The sequence below is a fragment of the Bos taurus genome, chromosome 29, assembly GCF_002263795.3.
Source record: "Bos taurus isolate L1 Dominette 01449 registration number 42190680 breed Hereford chromosome 29, ARS-UCD2.0, whole genome shotgun sequence".
NCBI classification, from domain to species: domain Eukaryota; kingdom Metazoa; phylum Chordata; class Mammalia; order Artiodactyla; family Bovidae; genus Bos; species Bos taurus.
Window position 1 is genome coordinate 19,062,101 of NC_037356.1, and position 20,979 is coordinate 19,083,079.

Here is a 20,979-nt window from a genome sequence, read left to right on the forward strand (position 1 = left end):
ATTACTTTGCCAACAAAGGTCTGTCTAGTCAAGGCTATGGTTTTTCCTGTGGTCATGTATGGATGTGACAGTTGGACTGTGAAGAAGGCTGAGCGCCGAAGAATTGATGCTTTTGAACTGTGGTATTGGAGAAGACTGTTGAGAGTCCCTTAGACTGCAAGGAGATCCAACCAGTCCATTCTGAAGGAGATCAGCCCTGGGATTTCTTTGGAGGGAATGATGCTAAAGCTGAAACTCCAGTACTTTGGCCACCTCATGCGAAGAGTTGACTCATTGGAAAAGACTCTGATGCTGGGAGGGATTCGGGGCAGGAGGAGAAGGGGACAACAGAGGATGAGATGGCTGGATGGCATCTCTGACTCGATGGACGTGAGTCTGAGTGAACTCCGGGAGTTGGTGATGGACAGGGAGGCCTGGCGTGCTGCGATTCATGGGGTCGCAAAGAGTCGGACATGACTGAGCGACTGAACTGAACTGAACTGAATAGTCTATTATATGTATGTACCACAGTTTTCTCATCCATTCATTAGCTGATGGACATTTGGGTTGCTTGAACATCTTAGCTCTTGTGAATGACGCAGCTTGGACATGGGTATATGAATAGCCCTTCAAGACCCTGCTTTCAATTCTTTCAGGTATTTACCAGAAGGTAGAATTGCTGGATTGTATGCATTATTTTTTTAATTTTTTGAGTAAACACCATACTGTTTTCCACAGTGGCTATAAAAACAAGACACAAATGTTCCAAGTTTTCCATGTTAACACATCCTTATTAATTTCTGTTTTTTTGATGTAGCCATCCTAATGGTTTGGTATTTGTTATTCTTGGAATGTTTGATGAAATTCACCAGTGTAGTTATTGGGTTCAGGAATTTTCTTTGTTTGGAGAGTTTTGGTTAATGATTCAATTTCTTACCCATTGTAGGTCTATTTGCGTTTTCTTATTCTTTACTGATTTCTTTTCTGATTCAGTCTTGGTAGGTTTTATGTTTCTAGGAATTTGTCCATTTCATTGAGTTTATCTAGTTTGTTGGGATATGATTCCTTATAGTACTGTCTTATAACCCTCATATTTCTGTTAAATTGGTGGTAATTTTCCCACTTTAATTTCTGACTTCAGTAATTTGAGTCTTTTCTCTTTTTCATGTTTGTATATCATGTTAAAAGCTTATCAGTTTTGTTGATATATTCAGAGAATTACCTTGGGTTTCACTGATTTTTCTCTGTTGATTTTCTGTTCTTCATTTTGTTTATTTCTGTTTTGATCTTTATTATTTTATTCCTTTTGCTTTTTCCATTTTCTTAAGTTTTAAAGTTAGGTTGTTGATTTGAGATCTTTCTTTTTTTTTTTAAATGTTCACATTTAGATATACATTTCCCCCCATGCACTACTTTTGCTACATCCCAAGGATTTTGTTTTTATTTTAATCACATATCCAAATATTTTATAGTTTGCCTAGTGATTACTTTTTTGATCCACTGGTTGCTTGAAAGTGTATTAAGTTCCACAAATATGTAAATTTTCATTTTTGTTTTGTTATTGACTTCTAACTTTGTCCTGTTACCTATCTTTTAAAGCCTATTGAGATTTTGTGGCCAAATATCTGGTCTGTCCTGAAAATGTCCCATGTGTACTTGAGAAGTTTGTGCATCCTATTGTTGGGCGGAGCATTTTGCATATGTCTGTTAGGTACAGTTAGTTTCTTGTATTGATTGAGTCCTCTGTTTCCCTATTTATATTCTGTCTGGTTGTTCTGTCTGTTAATAAGAGTGGGGTATTAAAATCTCCAACTATTATAATACAGTTTCAATTCTGTCAGTGTTTGCTTTATAAATTTTGCTTGTCTGTATTATGTACATAAATGTTTATAATTATTATGTTTTCTTGCTGTATTGAAACTTTTATTAATGTTCAAAAAATACAAAAAAAGAAAAAATGGTAAATCTGTACAATGTAACATTACTCAGCCATAAAAAGGTACAAAATTGGGTTGTTTGTAGATATGTGGATGGTCCTAGAGTCTGTCATACAGAGTGAAATAAGTCAGAAAGAGAAAAACAAATATCACATATCAATGCATATATATGGAATCCAGAAAAAAGGCAGAGATGAACCTATTTACAAGGCAGGAATAGAGATGCAGACATAGAAAACAGACATGTGGACACTAAGCGGGGGAAAAGATGGGAATGCGAGGGTGGGATGAACTGGAAGGTTAGGATTGACATATATATATATATATACTACCATGGAAAAAATAGGTAGTGGGAACCTGCTGCATAGAACAGGGAGCTCATGTGTATGCTCAGTGATGACCTAGATGGGTGGGTGTGTGGGGTAAGAGGAAGGTCTAAGAGAGAGGAAATATATGTATGCCAGTAGTTGATTCACTTTGTTGTACAGCAGATCTAAAATTGAATCTCTTGTAAACACCATGAAATGTGGTTTTATGCATTCTGCCAATCTCTGTTTGATTGGAGAGTTTAATCCATTTCCATTTAAAGTAATTACTGATAAGAGGGGCTGTTGTCATGTTACTTCTGTCATGTCTGTAAATATTTATTTTCTTTCTGTCATCTGTTTGTTATTTTTATATACTTTATAATCTTTTACCCCCTATTTCCTGCCTCACTGTTTTCTTTTGTGTTTAGTTATTTTTGTAGTGAAATATTTAAATCCTTTTCTCATTTCATTTTTTATATAAGAAAATGAAGTTGCTCAGTCATGTCTGACTCTTTGCAACTCCATGGACTGTAGACTACCAGGTTCCTCCTGGTATGGGATTTTCCAGGCAAGAGTACTGGAGTGAGTTTCCATTTTCTTCCCCAGGGGATCTTCCTGACTCAGGGATCAAACCTGGGTCTCCAGCATTGCAGGCAGACGCTTTACCCTCTGAGCCACCAGGAAAGCCCTCAGTCTTTTTTTATATATTCAGTTCAGTTCAGTTCAGTCGCTCAGTCATGTCCGACTCTTTGCGACCCCATGAATCGCAACATGCCAGGCCTCCCTGTCCATCACCAACTCCCGGAGTTCACTCAAACTCATGTCCATTGAGTCGGTGATGCCATCCAGCCATCTCATCCTCTGTCGTCCCCTTCTCCTCCTGTCCCCAATCCCTCCCAGAATCAGAGTCTTTTCCAGTGAGTCAACTCTTCGCATAAGGTGGCCAAAGTACTGGAGCTTCAGCTTTAGCATCATTCCTTCCAAAGAAATCCCAGGGCTGATCTCCTTCAGAATGGACTGGCTGGATCTCCTTGCAGTCCAAGGGACTGTCCAGAGTCTTTTCCAACACCACAGTTCCAAAGCATCAATTCTTCGGCGCTCAGCCTTCTTTACAATCCAACTGTCACATCCATACATGACCACAGGAAAAACCATAGCCTTGACTAGACAGACCTTTGTTGGCAAAGTAATGTCTCTGCTTTTGAATATGCTGTCTAGGTTGGTCATAACTTTCCTTCCAAGGAGTAAGCGTCTTTTAATTTCATGGCTGCAGTCACCATCTGCAGTCATTTTGGAGCCCCCCAAAAATAAAGTCTGACACTGTTTCCACTGTTTTCCCATCTATTTCCCATGAAGTGATGGGACCAGATGCCATGATCTTTGTTTTCTGAATGTTGAGCTTTAAGCCAACTTTTTCACTCTCCTCTTTCACTTTCATCAAGAGGCTCTTTAGTTCCTCTTCACTTTCTGCCATAAGGGTGGTGTCATCTGCATATCTGAGGTTATTGATATTTCTCCAGGCAATCTTGATTCCAGCTTGTGTTTCTTCCAGTCCAGCGTTTCTCATGATGTACTCTTTATATAAGTTAAATAAGCAGGGTGACAATATACAGCCTTGACGTACTCCTTTTCCTATTTGGAGCCAGTCTGTTGTTCCATGTCCAGTTCTAACTGTTGCTTCCTGACCTGTATACAGATTTCTCAGAGGCAGGTCAGGTGGTCTGGTATTCCCATCTCTTTCAGAATTTTCCACAGTTTATTGTGATCCACATAGTCAAAGGCTTTGGCATAGTCAATAAAGCAGAAATAGATGTTTTTTTGGAACTCTCTTGCTTTTTCCATTATCCAGCAGATGTTGGCAATTTCCATACCTAATCTTCCTATGTTTTCCATGGGAATTGCAGTTACTATGTAACATTATGATACTGTGATTGAATTTATACCATCTAAAATTCAATGATATGCAATAGCTCTTCTCCTTCACAGGTCCAGTCCTACCCATTTTGCTTGTTGATGTCAGAAAACTTCATCTTTTTTCATTGTGTGCCCCTAAATATAAATAATAATACTTCTAAATGTAGTAGTTTCTCAAATGATATTGAAAACAACATATGGAGTGATAACCAGAGTTACAAAAACACTAGCTTTTAGACTAATGATTGTTTTTTTCCCTTTAAGTGTTTCAGTCTTAAATTATGTGAAAAATAAAGACATATTTAAGTCATATTTACAGGCCATTTTTACAGTAATGCTAGATTTTAAGTTTGCCCATGTATTTACTTTTACTGAAATCCTTATGTTACCATACAGCATTGATTTACTATCTAATGACTTTATTTTACCTTGGCAGAATCCCTTGAATTTTTCTTACAGGGTCAGTCTAGTGGCCATGAATTCCCTCAGCTTTCATTTGGGAATGTCTAAATTTCCACCTCTTACTGAGTCCAAGCTCATACTTCTCGGTCCACAACAAGCCAGTAAATTGAGATGGTTTGTTGGGGCAAGTATTAATAACTTTGTTCAGAAAACTGGCAGACTGAGAAGATGTCTAGTATCTCACAGAAACATCTCACCAACTTAGAAATTAGACTTCATTTACACTACAAGTGGAGGGGTTGTGGTTGGTTGGTGCAAACTTCTTGGTGTATGAATCCTCTGTTCTTTCAGGTGTCCATGCAGTTCAGATCATGATTTCCTTGTGGGTGGGGTAAAGAGCTCTGTCTCTTTTTTGGAGGGGGCATTTCATGAATGCCATCTATAATCTTAAAGCATGTTCTGGTAGGATTCTGACCTCAAGCTGTTCTGGCAAAAAAGTTATTTGAGCATTTCATATACAAAGGAAATCTCAACTCAAAAGGATTGGTTACTCTGACATATATAAGAAGCTGTGTTTCAGGATGAGGTCCCTTAGTTGGCATTCTGGAGTTTGTAAAGAAGGAATGATTTTGTACTTTTTTAGAGACTTTTGTGACTGAGATGGATCGAGATGCTTTCTGTGCCACCCTGGTGTTTACCATAAAGTATGTTGCACCCTTGTCCATCAGAAAGTCAATCAGATCATTCCCCACTGTCGGTTTTACCTTGGGCTCCTGTGGGGAAATTGTAATTGGGTGCCTCAAGTCCAAGAGAGAATCTGAGCCTCTTCATTCATCATCATCTCTTTCTGCCACATGAAAGGTTCTTTTTTTTTGTTGTTTTGTTTTTTTATTTTATTATTTTTTTTATTTTTAAACTTTACAAAATTGTATTAGTTTTGCCAAATATCAAAATGAATCTGCCACATGAAAGGTTCTTATATTTCTTTGTTTTGTTTTTAGCGCTTTAGCCCAGGGCAATCATTTTTTGCACTGTCCTTCCTCCTTACAGTAAGTGTATTGTTCTTCCCTCAGTGGTGGCTTACCTCTATTCAGGTTACTTGTCTTCTGGGAATCAAATGCTGCTGCCAGAAAAGTGGCATTCTGTTTGCATCTTCTTATTTCTGTTATTGTTTCCTGTTGTTGAATACTTTAAAAGCAGCATCTACCAACTGAGAAGGGTTCATTCCAAATGCATCATCTCATGTCTGCAGTTTTCTCATATTTTACATTTCTAGCACTTTTAGAGACCCCAGGACCTGCCGTGGGCTTGATAAATTCATTGAAAAAATTCAAAGGAGTCTTTGTTTGTTTTTTACTGAATTAAAAATAATTTATTAAAACCAGCCTGCTGGCTGTTTGCATTTAGGCCCTCACAGGATAATGCAAAGGGGAAATTGGCTTGAGCAGGGAGTGGCTCCTGGTCCAAACTTGCTGTCCTAACAGGTCTAAGATGGTAATACCAGACTAGGTCTCTGTGCTCCGGGACCTAATACAGGATTTTCTAATTGATCCCTATAAGATGTGGGAGCCAATTCGAACATTTCCTGCCCAGCGTTGGGAACTGGCTCTGGTTGTATAGGAAAGTAATGAAATAATAAGACAGATATATTCACATAGCAGCCAGAGTGGCTGGCACAGGTGGCTCAGGCAGCGGTGAAGGTTTTAAACAACATATCCTCACTCTAGTTCCCTTTCTTCTTTAATTTTCCCTGATGTAATAGCACAAATATTTGCACATAGGGCATTTCATCATTCTTCTCCATAGTCTTTAGAGAATAGCTCTAATTGCAGAGTTGTATAGTCTTTTTGAGTGTTTTACTATAAAATAAAAAATAGCAATTGATCTTCTTTTAACCATTTTGCTTTGGCATAAACCTATCAGCTGAATTCTGGGCTGAGACTTTCAGTTTTAAGAACAAAGTGGGAATTTTCTCTTCTCCATGGGAATGTCCCACTCTCAGACACAAACAGACAATTTGTGTGTGTGTGTGTGTGTGTGTGTGTGTTCCTTTCTTCCATTTGACATCAGTAAAAGTTTTAAATATCACAGACTGATTTGACTGTAAGTGAAGAAATGGTTCCAAAACAAAGTGAAACAAAAACTCAAAGACAAACAGAGAATTCTAAATAAACCCTTAAGTTTAGTCCTGGGGTTTTACATATACCAGTGACACAGGCTGGAGAAGTGAAAGGCAACCCACTCCAGCATTCTTGCCTGGAGAATTCCATGGACACAGGAGCGTGGTGGGCTACAGTTCATGGTGTTGCAAAGAGTTGGATAAAACTGAATGACTTTGATTTCAATGACACAGGAGACCACAGATGATGCAATTAACAAGCAAATGTGGCAGTACGTGGTACACAGGGTCTCAAGATAACCAGATAAATCCCATTGGAGTTCCAGACAGGTACTGTGAGCACACATTGTTACAATAGAATATTCTTTTTTTCTTAGTCATGGGTTTGTAGCTGTAATCAGACCACTCCCCAGAGGACTTTCTTTAGCAATAGTGGTTTTAAAGACAGAAATATAAGACAAACAAACAAATGGCACATATAGATGCTTTCATTCAAAGAAACAGATAAACCAGTTCAAAAATTGGATAAAAATCAGCAACTGTTTCCTCTCTCCAACAGGGTACCCTACTCAAATTTAAAAAATGGACTTATTCCTGAGAAGAAAAGCCCCAAACAGAGAGGAATAAAGTTTTTGGTTTATACACAGCAATGACTTACGTGTTGACTTCCAGATACCAAGTGCTTATTCCAACTGCCAAGTGCTGTGATAGCTGGGGCCACTTTGGGGGAATTTTATAGGAAGATCTTCATCATATGTGGTCCCACCAATTGCTAGGGCCTTATCCAATAATTTCTAAGTTGGGGATAGCTGGCCATGAGCAGCAGGGACCCTCTATAAATTCACCAAAATTTGTTACCTAAATCCAAGCTCATACTGCTTGCTACATGATAGTTGCTGGGTCAAGGAGTAGCAATTTTATTTGGAAAGCCAGCAGACTGAGAATATGGTGAATGAGCATCCCAAAGCACCATCTTATCCAAGTTAGAATTTGGTCTTTTTATGTTCTAAAAGGAGAGAAGATGTGGTTGGTTGTTGGAACTTCTTGGTATCCTTTGTTGTTGCACCTGTCCATGTAGGTCACATCACAATGTTCCTGAAGACCTCCAACAAGATAAGTGCTATTCTGTGTTCCACAATCTCCATGTAAATGGAAAAGTGTTACACTTGAATAAGTCATAGCCTTGAAAATGAACTGTGCTATATATATATCAGGTCATAGGCAACATTCTTACCTTGTCACCAGAGCAATAGAGCATGCAATTTAACTTGCATATTAGAATAAACAGATCTAATATGGAGTCAGATTTGTTTTTTCCTATAACACTCCTTATTTTTAAAAGACAGGCTTTGCTGGATATAAGCATCTTGGTTGACAGGTTTTTCTTTTAACACTTAGACTATGTGGATCCACTACCTTCTGTCTTCCAAAATTTCTGATGAGAAATCTGCTCAGGATGTTATTGAGGATCCTTGTATGTAACAAGGTGATTTCAAGAGTCTTTTCTTTGCCTTTGGCTTTTGAAAGTTTGATTATAATATGCCATAGGGCAGATCTCTTTGAGTTCATCTTAGAGTACCCTAGATACACCTAGATTGAAATGTTTCATCAGAGCACAGATCTCCAATAATTGGAAGATAGTTACCTTTTGGCCCATCTTGGCTTCCGTAAGCTGTGTGCAGGCTGCTCCAGGAACATGGGCACAGCTGCCTGTGATAGGGCTGAGAATGCAGAGTGGATAATTGAGACTGTGCTAATTACTGAAATTGACCAAAGTTAACCATAACTTATAAAACTTCCCTGGAAGTTGCAAGACTTCAATAAACTCCATAGAGCCAAACCAGTTACATTTGGTAGATTTTGCCAGTGCAATTATTGTTTAGATGGGGGCAAGTTCCTGGTGTTTCTTTTTCTGCCATCTTCCCAGAATTGCCTGCTGTGAATATAAGTTGTTACCTCTGTGGGATAAATGCCCAAGAATGCAATTCCTTGGGTATGATAGTTTGACAAGTTTTATAAGGAACTTTATAAGTTTTATATAGTTTATGAGAAACTGCCAAACATGTTCAGAGGGCCTATACCATTTTATGTTCCCACCAGCAATGTATGATGATCCAGAGGTTCTCCATCCTTGCTAGTTTAGGGCATTGTGATTTATTTTTAAATGTAGTCATTCTGTTATGTGTGTAGTGGTATCTCATTGTGGTTTTAATTTTCATTCCCTGGTGAGTAATGATATTGAACATCTTCTCATGTGCTAAGTTGCCATGGTCTATCCTCTTCAGAGAAATGTCTTATCATACCATTTTTAACTGAACTGCTTGATTTTTTATTGTTAAATTTTGAGAGGTCTTTGTGTGAGTATAGTTCTTTGTTGGATATTTGGTTTGCAAATATTTTGTCCCAATCTGTTTCAGGAGTGTACCATCTCCTTAACAGTCTTCCACAAAGCAAAAGTTTTAACATTTTGATTAGGCTTACCTTTTCAATTTTCTCTTTTATGGATGGTTTGAGTCATGCTTTTAATGTCAAGTCTAAGAGCTCTTTGTCTAACTCTTAGATCTCAAAGATTTCTGTTTTTTTTTTCCCAAAAGTTTTATGGTTTTACATTGTGTACTTAACTCTGTGATCCATCTTTAGTCAATTTTTATATGAATTATGTGGTGTGGGTCAAAGTTTTTTGTTTGTTTGTTTGTTTTGCCTTTGCCTATACAATTGCTCTAGTACCATTTGTTGAAAAAAAAACCTTTTATTTCATTGATTTAATTTTGCACCTTTAACAATGATCATTTTGACATGTTTGTGTGGGTCTGTTTATGACTTTTAAATTGTTGTTCAGTTGCTCAGTTGTGTCCAACTCTTTGTGATTTTAAATTATGTTCCATTAATCTCTATTTCTTTTCTAAGGCCACAGTATTTTGATTACTTAATATTGGGTAGAGTGATTCTTTCTCACTTTATTCTTTTTTAGTATCATTTTAGTTACTTTTGGGCTGTGCCTTACTATATGCATTTCAGAATCAGCTGGGCTAATTGTCCAAAAATCCTTTCTGGTATTTTCATAGGAATTGCATTAAGCTTGCAGATCACTGTGAGAATTGACATCTTTACAATGTTGAGTCTTCTGATTTATAAACACATATGTCTCTTCACTTTTTAAATCATCTTTGATGATTTTCATCAGTTCTTTGTAGTTTATGGCTTACAGGTTTTGCTAAGTTAGTACCTAAGTATTTACTTTTCTTTGGAGTAATTGTTTATTGTATTGTTTCAATTTCTATATAGAAATGGAATGGTTTTTTGTATTGGTTTCAAAAAGTTTTGAAAAGTGGGTTTTTATTACTATTTCCTTATTTCTATTAAAAAATCTTTTAGGTGATCTGTAGAATTGTCTTAGAGATAATTCTAACATACTAGGTAACTAATTGCAAGCACTCCTGCAAATGTAGTAGTATGATTTTTTATCTTACAATTTATACACTGAGCCTAAGAACCTGCCAAGCTAGTATATGACAAAACTGCACTCACACCAGGCTTCTACAGAGCTGTTTCCAATATACTGTGCCATCTCAGGGTTAAAACAAAAAGTTTTGAAGGGATTTATATGGTATATTTTGTGAGAAGTTTTCTCTGAAGATGACAACTTAATTAGAATTACTAGATGGTCTTCTACTTATTTTCTTTCCATATCTATAGATACTGTGTGCATATCTGACATTTAGTGCACAGGGAAATTTGGGTTCCATTTCTCTCAGTGCTTTTGAAAATTCTTTAAAAAATTCCCAGAGGGATGGTATGGGGAGGGAGGTGGGAGGGGGGTTCAGGATTGGGAACATGTGTACACCCATGGTGGATTCATGTTGATGTATGGCAAAACCAATACAATATTGTAAAGTAATTAGCCTCTAATTAAAATAAATAAATTTAAATAAAAAAATTGAAATGTAAGTATTTACCAGATAGGTATTCATTTATTTATTCATTCAGTTAACTATTTATGAAGCAGGTACTGAATATATGGAAATGAATAAGACAGAATCTCTGCTTTAATATGCTTAGAGTCAAGTAAAGAAGACTGATAGGAAAGCAGGTAGAGTAGAGAGTGGTAGATTCTCTGAAGGAAGTAAATATATTTGCTTCACAGTAGTATGTGGAGCTCACTCATCCCAGCTCACTGGAGCCAAAGAGGTTTGCAAACCTGTTTTAACAGTGGTGGTTGAAATTGGGCTAAGGCTTCCCAGCTGGTACTAGTGGTAAAAATCCAGCCTACCAGTGCAGGAGACGTAAGAGGCGCGGGTTCAATCCCTGGGTTGGGAAGATCTCTTGGAGGAGGGCATGGAAACTTCATTATTCTTGCCTGGAGAATCCCATGGACAGAGGAGCCTGGTGGGCTCCAGTCCGTAGGGTCGCAAAGAGTCAGACACAACTGAAGTGACTTAGCATGCACTCATACATAGGAATATTTATACCATGGAAATTGGCTAATTCTAGTAGGGTTTTCCTTCCTCCCATTTTTTCCTCCATCTTTTCTTCACTCTATAGCCCACTTCCTTCCTTCCTTCCTCTTTTCTTCCTTTCTTTCTTTTCCCCTTAGGACATGCATACTACCGTTGATTGAGGAGGAAAGGTATTAAATGCAGTTCTGTGTCTCACTGTAACATGAGCTCATTCTACGTGTCATGTCATAAGTTGTCCCATGCCCAACTAATTCTGGTGATTTAAGCTGCAGTCTTTCACAAATATTGTGGCTGTTTACCTTTTAGATGATAAAAATAAGACTAAATCTAAATCTCCCATGGGTTCCTTTTCTTCCCAGAGAATATAAAGCAGCTAACATCAGCATCAACTTATACATCGTCAATGAACCTTGGCTGTTCTCATTGGTCTGGTGCCACAGTATTCACTCCGTGACCACAGACAACATTGAAGTCCTGAATGAGATGAATCACCCTTACTACTTCATGGTGAGCTGGTTGTTCAGATTATTCTTCCTAGATTGATACAATAGGAGTCTCTCTCCCCCACCTTACCCCTACATTGCCCACTGTGCAGTCCCCAGGGCAGCTACTTAAGAGCAGAAACAATATGTGACATTGGAGATAAGGCATTGTTCCTTCTCTCACCCAGATCCTTCTGTTATTCTCAGGGAGAAATTACTGTTGGTATAAATAATTGGCTGTTTATTGAATCCCCACAATGTGCCTTTCTTGGATTCTGTAATTCAACCCTCTGAGCTAGCCACTAGGAGTAATGCATGGGAATCTGAAGTTTGAAGCTTCACGTGATGCAGGATTCACAATGTCTGACTCCAGTGTGTTGATACTGCATCCCCACCTGCAGGCAGAGCAACAGTGACAGTGGCCTGAGGTGTGGGAATTCAAGTGTACTTGAATTCCAAAGTGAGAACTCTGGGTCCTGACCAAAATGCTTTTGAGAAGTGTGAGTGTCCATCACCTAGCTTGATTTCCCCTTCTGTCCTGCTTCTGCTTATGATCAGAGGCATATGGGGACCCAAACACCTGAGTTACACTTCTAGCTGAATCCCATCACTTATTATCTATGAAGGGAACCTCAGCTAACCAATTACTGCTAACCTCAGCTAACCAATACTGCTACAGAGCCCATTTTTCTTATCAGTGTGTAAATAGGATGACTGCATCAGACACAATAGGCAACAACCGAAAACAGTTTAATTTCTCTTTTCTGACTTTTTAAACTGCTCTATGAGCTAGGCTTTTCCTTACCCTGAATGAGATTTCTCTCAGATCCCATAGTTTTTCTAGTCATTCTTAGATAATCTTTCAACTGTTTAGTCACCAAAAAGCCTCAATTCAGGATCAAAATGTGTAGTTCAGAATAATAACTCAAACTCTAAACTGCCTTGAAAATTAAAGCTTTAGGTAGAGAAACCTAAATGAGAAGACTGAATATTTTTGGTTGCCTTCTCCATACTTCCTGCCTTACTGGCCCCCTTATTTTTCTGACTTGTTCAGGGTCAGGAGCAGGTGCAAGGTAGTTAGGGCAAAGGGCAGTCTTGTAGGGCTGGTATTTCATTGAGGCCCCCTGGTGGCAGTGTAAAATTGCCTGCCCCTTCTTTATTGGCAGCTTGGGGAGGTTTCTACAGATGATCCTCAAGGAAACCTAGGATGGCAGGTCCTTTGCACAAGTGAAGCCTCTTCACTTGTCTTTCCGCATATTATCCCTCTTCTTGTAGGTACTGTATACTTTTCTAATGTTTTTGATTTTTAAAACTGCAGTGTAAACTTGTTCATTATATAAAATTCAGTTATTACAAAAATGTAAATTAGAAAGCAGTGCACCCTTCATAATCCTATCCCCTGAATCAGTAATGGCTCAAAATTGTCCCCTTCAGATATATTAAATAAAACTTTTTACTTCAATACTTGGATTGATAATATTTAAATTTATAATAAATACATGTGTTTCAAAATCAAAGAGTGTAAAAGGATGTAAGTAAATAACTTCTTTCTGAAAGAAGGACGTTTAAAGGACTGAAGGTAACTTTGGTCAAGGATGTGGGACCAGCACCCCAAAAGCTTTCCTAAGCAGCCCATACTCTGGGGCAGAATACGCAGATTCAGATCTCGGCTCTACCACTTATTGTGTTAACTCTTGGAAATGTTATCTAACGTGCTGGGCCTCAGATTGTTTATTTGTAAATTGAAGATAAAACTAGTACAATAGAAGCAGTTTTATCCAACACACATGGGTCTGCTTAATGGTCTGTTTGTTGAAAAAGTTAGAACAGGACATCATGAAATAAGTTATATATAGTCTATTACCATTTTATTATGTTTAAAAAGCATACCTAATATTTAGTGGCTTAAAATTAACAAATATTTGTCTGTCACATTCCATATGATGGCTGAGTTGTTTCTCCAGCCGGAGACAGCTTGACTGGACTAGGTGTTCTAGGATGGCCTCATCTACATGTCTAGGTTCTTACCTGGGATGACCATGGTTTCTTCATTTGGTCACTCATCCTCAAGGAGGCCAGCTTGTGCATGTTCACCTGCTGGCACTGGATTTCCAGCAGCAAGAGAGGTCAAGCACCAGTGCACATGCTTTCTTAAGGATGTCCCAGTGTGATGTTTGTAAATGTACCATTGGCCAAAGAAAATCACATGGTTAAGTTCAGATCCAAGGTGGGTCAGGGGGAAAAACAGACTTTACCTCTTAATGGAAAGTGACAGTGCAGTCATGTTTCATATAGGCCTGCATTTGAATCAAATAATGTGGCCATTTTTATAAACAATCTACCACAAAAACAAACTCAGAATGGATTAAAGATGTAAGACCAGATACTTTAAAACTCTTAGAGGAAAGCATACAACACTCTACCCTGTAGGACTCTCATCCAGATTCATTGGAGGAAAAAGCTTTATAGAAAAGCAAAAGCTAAGAGAATTCAGCACCAGCAGACCAGCATTGCAACAAGTACTAAAGGAACTTCTCTAAGCAGAAATGAAAAAGCAAAAATAGAGACAGAAGAAATTACAAGTGGAGAGACTCACTGGTAAAGCCAAACATACAGTAAAGATAGGAAATCATCTGTGCACCAAAATAGGACATAAAAACCATCAATTGTGTGGAAAGCACAAATGGAGGATATTGGAAATGCGTGTGAAATTAAAAGACCTTAAAACAATCTTATTTATATATAGACTGCTATGTCAAAACCCCATGGTTACCACAAGCCAAAAATCTACAGTACATACACACACACAAAAGAGAAAAAGAATCCAAACACAATACTAAAGTTAGTCATTAAATCACAGGAGAAAGAAAGAAGTAAAAAGACCTGTAAAAACAAACCCAAAACGATTAAGAAAATTGTAATAGGAAAATACATATCCATAATCACCTTAAATGTAAATGGATTAAATACTCCTATCAAAAGACACACACTGGCTGAATGGATACTAAAATAAGACCCATATGTATGATGTTTATATGAAACCCACTTCAGACCCAGGGATATATATAAACTGAAAGTGAAGGGATGAAAAAGATATTCCATGTAAATGGAACTCAAAAGAAAATTGGAGTAGCAACACTCATATCAGACACAATAGACTTTATAAAATAGAGACTGTTATAAGGCACAAAGAATGACACTACATAACATTCAAAGAACAATCCAAGAAGAAGGTATAACAATTTTAAATATATATGCACCCAAATATAAGCACCTTAATACATAGGGCAAATGATAACAATCATAAAGTGAGAAATTGACAGGAACACAATAATAGTGGGGGGGGACTTTAATATTTCACTGACACCAGTGGGCTGATCTTCCAGACAGAAAAATTGATAAGGAAACACAAGCCTTAAATTACACATTAGACCAGATATTAACTAATATTTATAGAGCATTCCATCCCACTGTAACACATTGCACATTGTCCTTAAGTGCACAGGGAACATTCTCCAGGATTGACCGTATGCTGGGCCACAAAGTGAGTCTTGGTAAATTTAAGAATATTGAAGTTATATCAACTATCTTTTCTGATCACAATACTATGATACTAGAAATCAACTACAAGGGGAAAAAATGTAAAAAACCAAAAACACGTGGAGGCTAAACAATATGTTACTAAACAACCAATAGATCACTGAAGAAGGGAAAGAAATAAAAAGATACCTAGAGACAAATGAAAATGAAAATGCAATGATCCAAAACCTATGTGACATAGCAAAAGCAGTTCTAAGAGGCAAGTTCATAGGAATACAAACTTACCTCAGGAAACAAGAAAACTGACAAATAAATTAACATTACATCTAAAGCAAGTAGAGAAAGAGGAACAAAGAAAACCTGGAGTTAGCTGAAGGAAACAAATCATAAGATCAGAGCAGAAATAAATGATAAAGAGATGAAGAAAATGATAGGAGAAATCAATGAAAAATACAAGCTGTTTTTCTTTTTAAAAGATAAAAATTGGTAAACCTTTACCCAGATTCATCAAGCAAAAGGGGAGGGGGCACAATCAATAAAATTAGAAATGAAAACGTAGAAGTTACAACTAACACCAAAGAAATACAAAGGATCATAAGAGACTAACACAGGCAACTGCATGCCAATAAATTGGACAACCTGAAAGAAATGGACAGATTCTTAGCAAGGTATGATCTCTCAAGACTGAACCAGAAGAAGTAGAAAATATGAACATACCAATCACAAAGAAAGGCAATGCCAAAGAATGGTTAAACTACTGCACAATTGCACTCATCTCACACTCTAAAGTAATGCTCAAAATTCTCCAAGCCAGACTTCAGTAATACATGAACCATGAACTTCCAGATGTTCAAGCTGGATTTAGAAAAGGCAGATGAACCAGAGATCAAATTGCCAGCATCTGCTGGATCATGGAAAAAGGAAGAGAGTTCCAGAAAAACATCTGTTTCTGCTTTATTGACTATGCCAAAGCCTTTGACTGTGTGCATCACAAAAAACTGTGGAAAATTCTGAAAGAGATGGGAATACCAGACCACCTGCCCTGCCTCTTGAGAAACCTATATGCAGATCAGGAAGCAACAGTTATAACTGGACATGGAACAACAGACTGATTCCAAATAGGAAAAGGAGTGCGTAAAGGCTGTATATTGTCACCCTGCTTATTTAACTTATATGAAGAGTACATCATGAGAAATGCTAGGTTGTATGAAGCACAAGCTGGAATCAAGATTGCCGGGAGAAATATCAATAACCTCAGATATGCAGATGACACCATACTAATGGCAGAAAGTGAAGAGGAACTAAAAAGCCTCTTGATGAACGTGAAAGAGGAGAGTGAAAAAGTTGGCTTAAAGCTCAACGTTGAGAAAATGAAGATCATGGCGTCCGGTCCCATCACTTCATGGGAAATAGATGGGGAAATAGTGGAAATGGTGTCAGACTTTATTTTTGGGGGCTCCAAAATCACTGCAGATGGTGACTGCAGCCATGAAGTTAAAAGATACTTACTCCTTGGAAGGAAAGTTATGACCAACCTAGATAGCATATTCAAAAGCAGAGACATTACTTTGTCAACAAAGGTCCGTCTAGTCAAGCTATGGTTTTTCCTGTGGTCATGTATGGATGTGAGAGTTGGACTGTGAAGAAGGCTGAATGCTGAAGAATTGATGCTTTTGAACTGTGGTGTTGTAGAAGACTCTTGAGAGTCCCTTGGACTGCAAGGAGATCCAGCCAGTCCATTCTGAAGGAGATCAGTCCTGGGTGTTCTTTGGAAGGAATGATACTAAAGCTGAAACTCCAATACTTTGGCCACCTCATGTGAAGAATTGACTCATTAGAAAAGACTCTGATGCTGGGAGGGATTGGGGGCAGGAGGAGAAGGGGCCAACAGAGGATGAGATGGTGGATAGCATCACCGACTCCATGGACATGAGTTTGGGTGAACTCCGGGAGTTGGTGATGGACAGGGAGGCCTGGCATACTGCAATTCATGGGGTCGCAAAGAGTCGGACATGACTGAGCGACTGAACTGAATTGAACCAATCACAAGCACTGAAACTGAAACTGTGATTAAATGCTCCTAACAGGCGAATTCTACTAAGAATTTAGAGAAGATTTACCACATGTTCTGAAACTATTCCAAAAAAAATTGGCAAAAGAACGAAAACTCCCTAACTCATTCTATGAGGCCACCATCACCCTCATACTAAAACCAAAGATACCACAAAAGAAGAAAATTACAGGCCAGTATCACTGATGAACATAGACACAAAAGTCCTCAACATAATACTACCAAACTGAATCCAACAACACATTAAAAGGATCATACACCATTATCCAGTGGGATTTATCCCAGGGATGTAGGAATTTATCAATACCTACAAATCAATCAGGGTAATATACCACATCAACAAATTGAAAAATAAAAACCATATGATAATCTCAATAGATACAGAAAAACTTTGGACCAAATTCAGCACCTATTTATGATAAAAACTTTCCAGAAAATGGGCATAGAGAGAACATACTTCAACAAAATAAGGGCAATATTTGACAAACCTACAAATAACATCATAAATCAACAGTGAGAAACTGAAAACATTTCCTTTAAGGTTAGGAACAAGACAAGGATGTCCATTCTCATCACTTTTATTCAGCATAGTTTTTGGAAGTCCTACCTGTGGCAATCAGAGAAGAAAAAGAAATAAAGGGAATCCAGACTTGAAGAACCTAAACTGTCATTGTTTGTGAATGACATGATATATACATAGAAAATCCTAAAGATGCTTCCAGAAAACCACTAGAGCTAATCAATGAATCTGGTAAAGTTTCAGGTTACAAAATTGAAGACACAAATGGTTAGAAAGATATGCCATGTTCATGGATTGAAAGAATCGATATCGCTGGAACAGCTATACTACCTAAGGCAATCTACAGATTGAGTGCAATCCCTATCAAATTATCAATGACATTTTTCACAGAACTAGAACAGAAAATCTTAAAATTTTTATGGATACAAAAAGTGTCTTGAATAGCCAAGCAATATTGAGAAAGAAAAATGGAGCTGGAAGGATCAGGATCCCTGACTTTGGCCTATAATAAAAAGCTACAGTCATCAAAACAGTATGGTAGTGGCACAAGGATAGAATTATAGATAAATGGGACAGGATATAAAGCCCAGAAATAAATCCATGCACCTGTGGCCAATTAATTGATGACAAAAGAGGTAAGACTATACAATGGAGAAAAGACAATTTCTTCAATAAATGAGGGTTGGAAAACTGGACACCATCATGTTAAAAAGAAATGAAACTAGATCATTCACCTTTTGACATAGCCTCAAAATCTTTCTTTTGAGAGCATTCAGCTGACTGAATTTTGTATTTTGTCACTTGTATGTGCTTCCCAGTGCACCAGCTGTGACTTCTAAGTTTAGTTTCCTTGATGTACAAGAACTTCAGTTCATTTGGAGAATGAGGAATCTTCAGATTTTTATAATCCTTGCACCCCTCAGTTGCAGTTTATTTTTTAAAAACCTCTTCTGTCATCATCGAGTTTTTCAAAGCATTGACTTTTTTATTTTTTGGAAAATGTTGTACTTTTTAAACTCTGATCATACAGATTTCATATAACATTAATTAAACTCCTTCCCAGGTGGTTCAGTGGTAAAGAATCTGCCTGCCAATGCAGAAGACACAAGTTGAATCCCTGGATTGGGAAGATTTCCTGGAAAAGGAAATGGCAACTCCAGTTCCAGTACTGGAAAAGGCAACTCCAGTATTGTTTCCTGGGAAATCCCAAGGATGGAGGAGCCTGGAGGGCTGTACTACATGGGGTTACAAAAGAATCAGACATGACGTAGCAACTAAAACAACAACAATAATTACACTGTACATTTATAACAAGTACAGGTGTTCTAAGTCATATGGATTGTAAGAACAACTGATTCTTAGTGACTGTACAGCTGATCTGGTGGGCAGCATGCAGCAGGCCAAGGCCTCAGTCAGTCAGTTGCCTACTGGGGGTTAGGAGCCTTGGCTTAGTAGAAGTTGGTTAAGAGATTTTATTATGCCTGCCTAGTAGATCTGTTGTGAGAATTAGCTGTGAAAATATACCTCACATGCATAGAATACTACCTTAGCTCCTGTAAATGCTCATTAATATTAATTGTTGTTCTCATCATTAACTTGATCATTCGTATTATTGTTGTTGTTCTTGTACCATTATTAATCAGACCAAGCAAAGACCTTGAATTAGGATGGAATTGACATAAGAAAGATAAAAATGCCAGACCTAGTACCATCAAGTAGTATTGGAGGTGGAAAAATGAAGGTAGAAAGGAAGGATCAAGCCAGGGAATTAAAAAATTTATTCAGTAGAACCTAGATAATGGAGCTGTGAAATGGGTGATGTAGGCAAGAAGCCTAGAGAAGTGGGCATGCTAGTTAAGAATGATAATTTCAACATTTTTATTTGAAGCATGATTTAGAAGAATGATTCCTAAATGCTGGTTCACATACTGGTAGCTTGTTTCTGGGAGCTTGTTAAAGATGCAGAAATTCTGATTCCTGAGTCGCTAATGAGGCCCAGGAAGCTGTCTTACGAAAGGCTGCAGCTCAGGTAGATTTGGATGCACGGCCAGGTTTGGGAAGCTGTGCCGTGAACACATAGAGCACTGGAAGCCAAGGAACTTGGGCTGTAGTCCTGGGTCCAGAGAAGACTTGCTCTGTGACATCTCTGCGACTCCCTCAGACCTCTGTTGAGGGTCCAGGGAAATGAGGTGTGTGAAGTGTTTTAGCCCTTGTAGAGCCCTCGACACATGTAAAGCGGGGATTACATGTTAGGTTAGCAGCAGGTATTCTCTGTGTTTGACTTCAATCTCGGCAATCAAGGTTCCTCTCCCTGCTCTGCCCCCTCTCCATTCCTGCTCAAACAAGGGACTTGATCCACATGATCTACAATGTTCTCCAACTGCAAATGCCTAAAACTGTTTTCTGTTTTGCAGACACCAAATTTCTACCTGTTCTTGTGGATTTTCATGGATATTCTTTCTGCAGTTTTCATTGTTTCCATATTTCGTTTTCATTGGTAAGTATACATTTGTAATTTTGTATAATTTTTTCCCAAAATAAGACATAAATGGTTTTGTACCTTGTGAAATTTATGAAAAAAGTTACACTCTTCCCATAATCCCATGTGACAAATCCTCAGGGAGACAGGGTTTTAAAGGTTTTATCTTCCAAACCTCCTGTTTCTTCTCATACTGCCTGCAGCTCCACACACCCCTTCTACCTCCTCAATGTGAGACCATATTCTAAGGATAAGGACTTTCACTAAAGCTTAATCAAAGCTTTTTTTTTTTTTTTTTTGACTATATATCCCTTGTGGATCAGTTGGAAGAGGACAAGAGTTGAAGGTTGTTCAGAAGAAGTGTCCCACCTTCCACAGAATGGGACAAAGCAGGGTGCTGTGTAAAGAGCAAGCTCACACTCCAGGAAGCCAGGGTTTTAGCCCTGGCTTTTTCTGTGGTTGCTGGGTGACCCTGGGAAAATCATTGCCCCTTTCCAGACCATAGTCTTTTTTGTCTGCCCAATCAAATGACATTTGAGAATTCTTGAAGGGAAAAATGCATCAAGATCGTAAGGTTCAGGATGGGAGAGGGAACATCTGGTCGAAGAATTTTAGCTAGAAGAAAGCGTGGTCTTTAGATCTCATCATGCCCATTGTTTCCTCATCTGAGTTATCCTTTAAAAGAGGAAACTTCATACCCTCTGCCCAAGGTACCATTTGACTGGTAATGTTCCTTTCTGGCCACTACCTGTGTTACTGTTGCTTTGGAAG

The 20,979-nt window shown here is 38.1% G+C and overlaps 1 protein-coding gene across 2 annotated transcripts in view; it reads left to right on the plus strand.

Annotated features, from left to right (window-relative positions):
* The window catches only part of LOC524642 (glycerophosphodiester phosphodiesterase domain-containing protein 4), a 128,233-nt gene that overhangs the window by 95,912 nt on the left and 11,342 nt on the right, over positions 1–20,979 (plus strand). For both annotated transcript variants that reach the window (XM_024987578.2, XM_059883241.1), the window contains 2 exons: positions 11,476–11,623; positions 20,144–20,226. In XM_024987578.2, the coding sequence (XP_024843346.1) occupies positions 11,476–11,623; positions 20,144–20,226 (231 nt within the window). The remainder of the gene's footprint in view (positions 1–11,475; positions 11,624–20,143; positions 20,227–20,979) is intronic.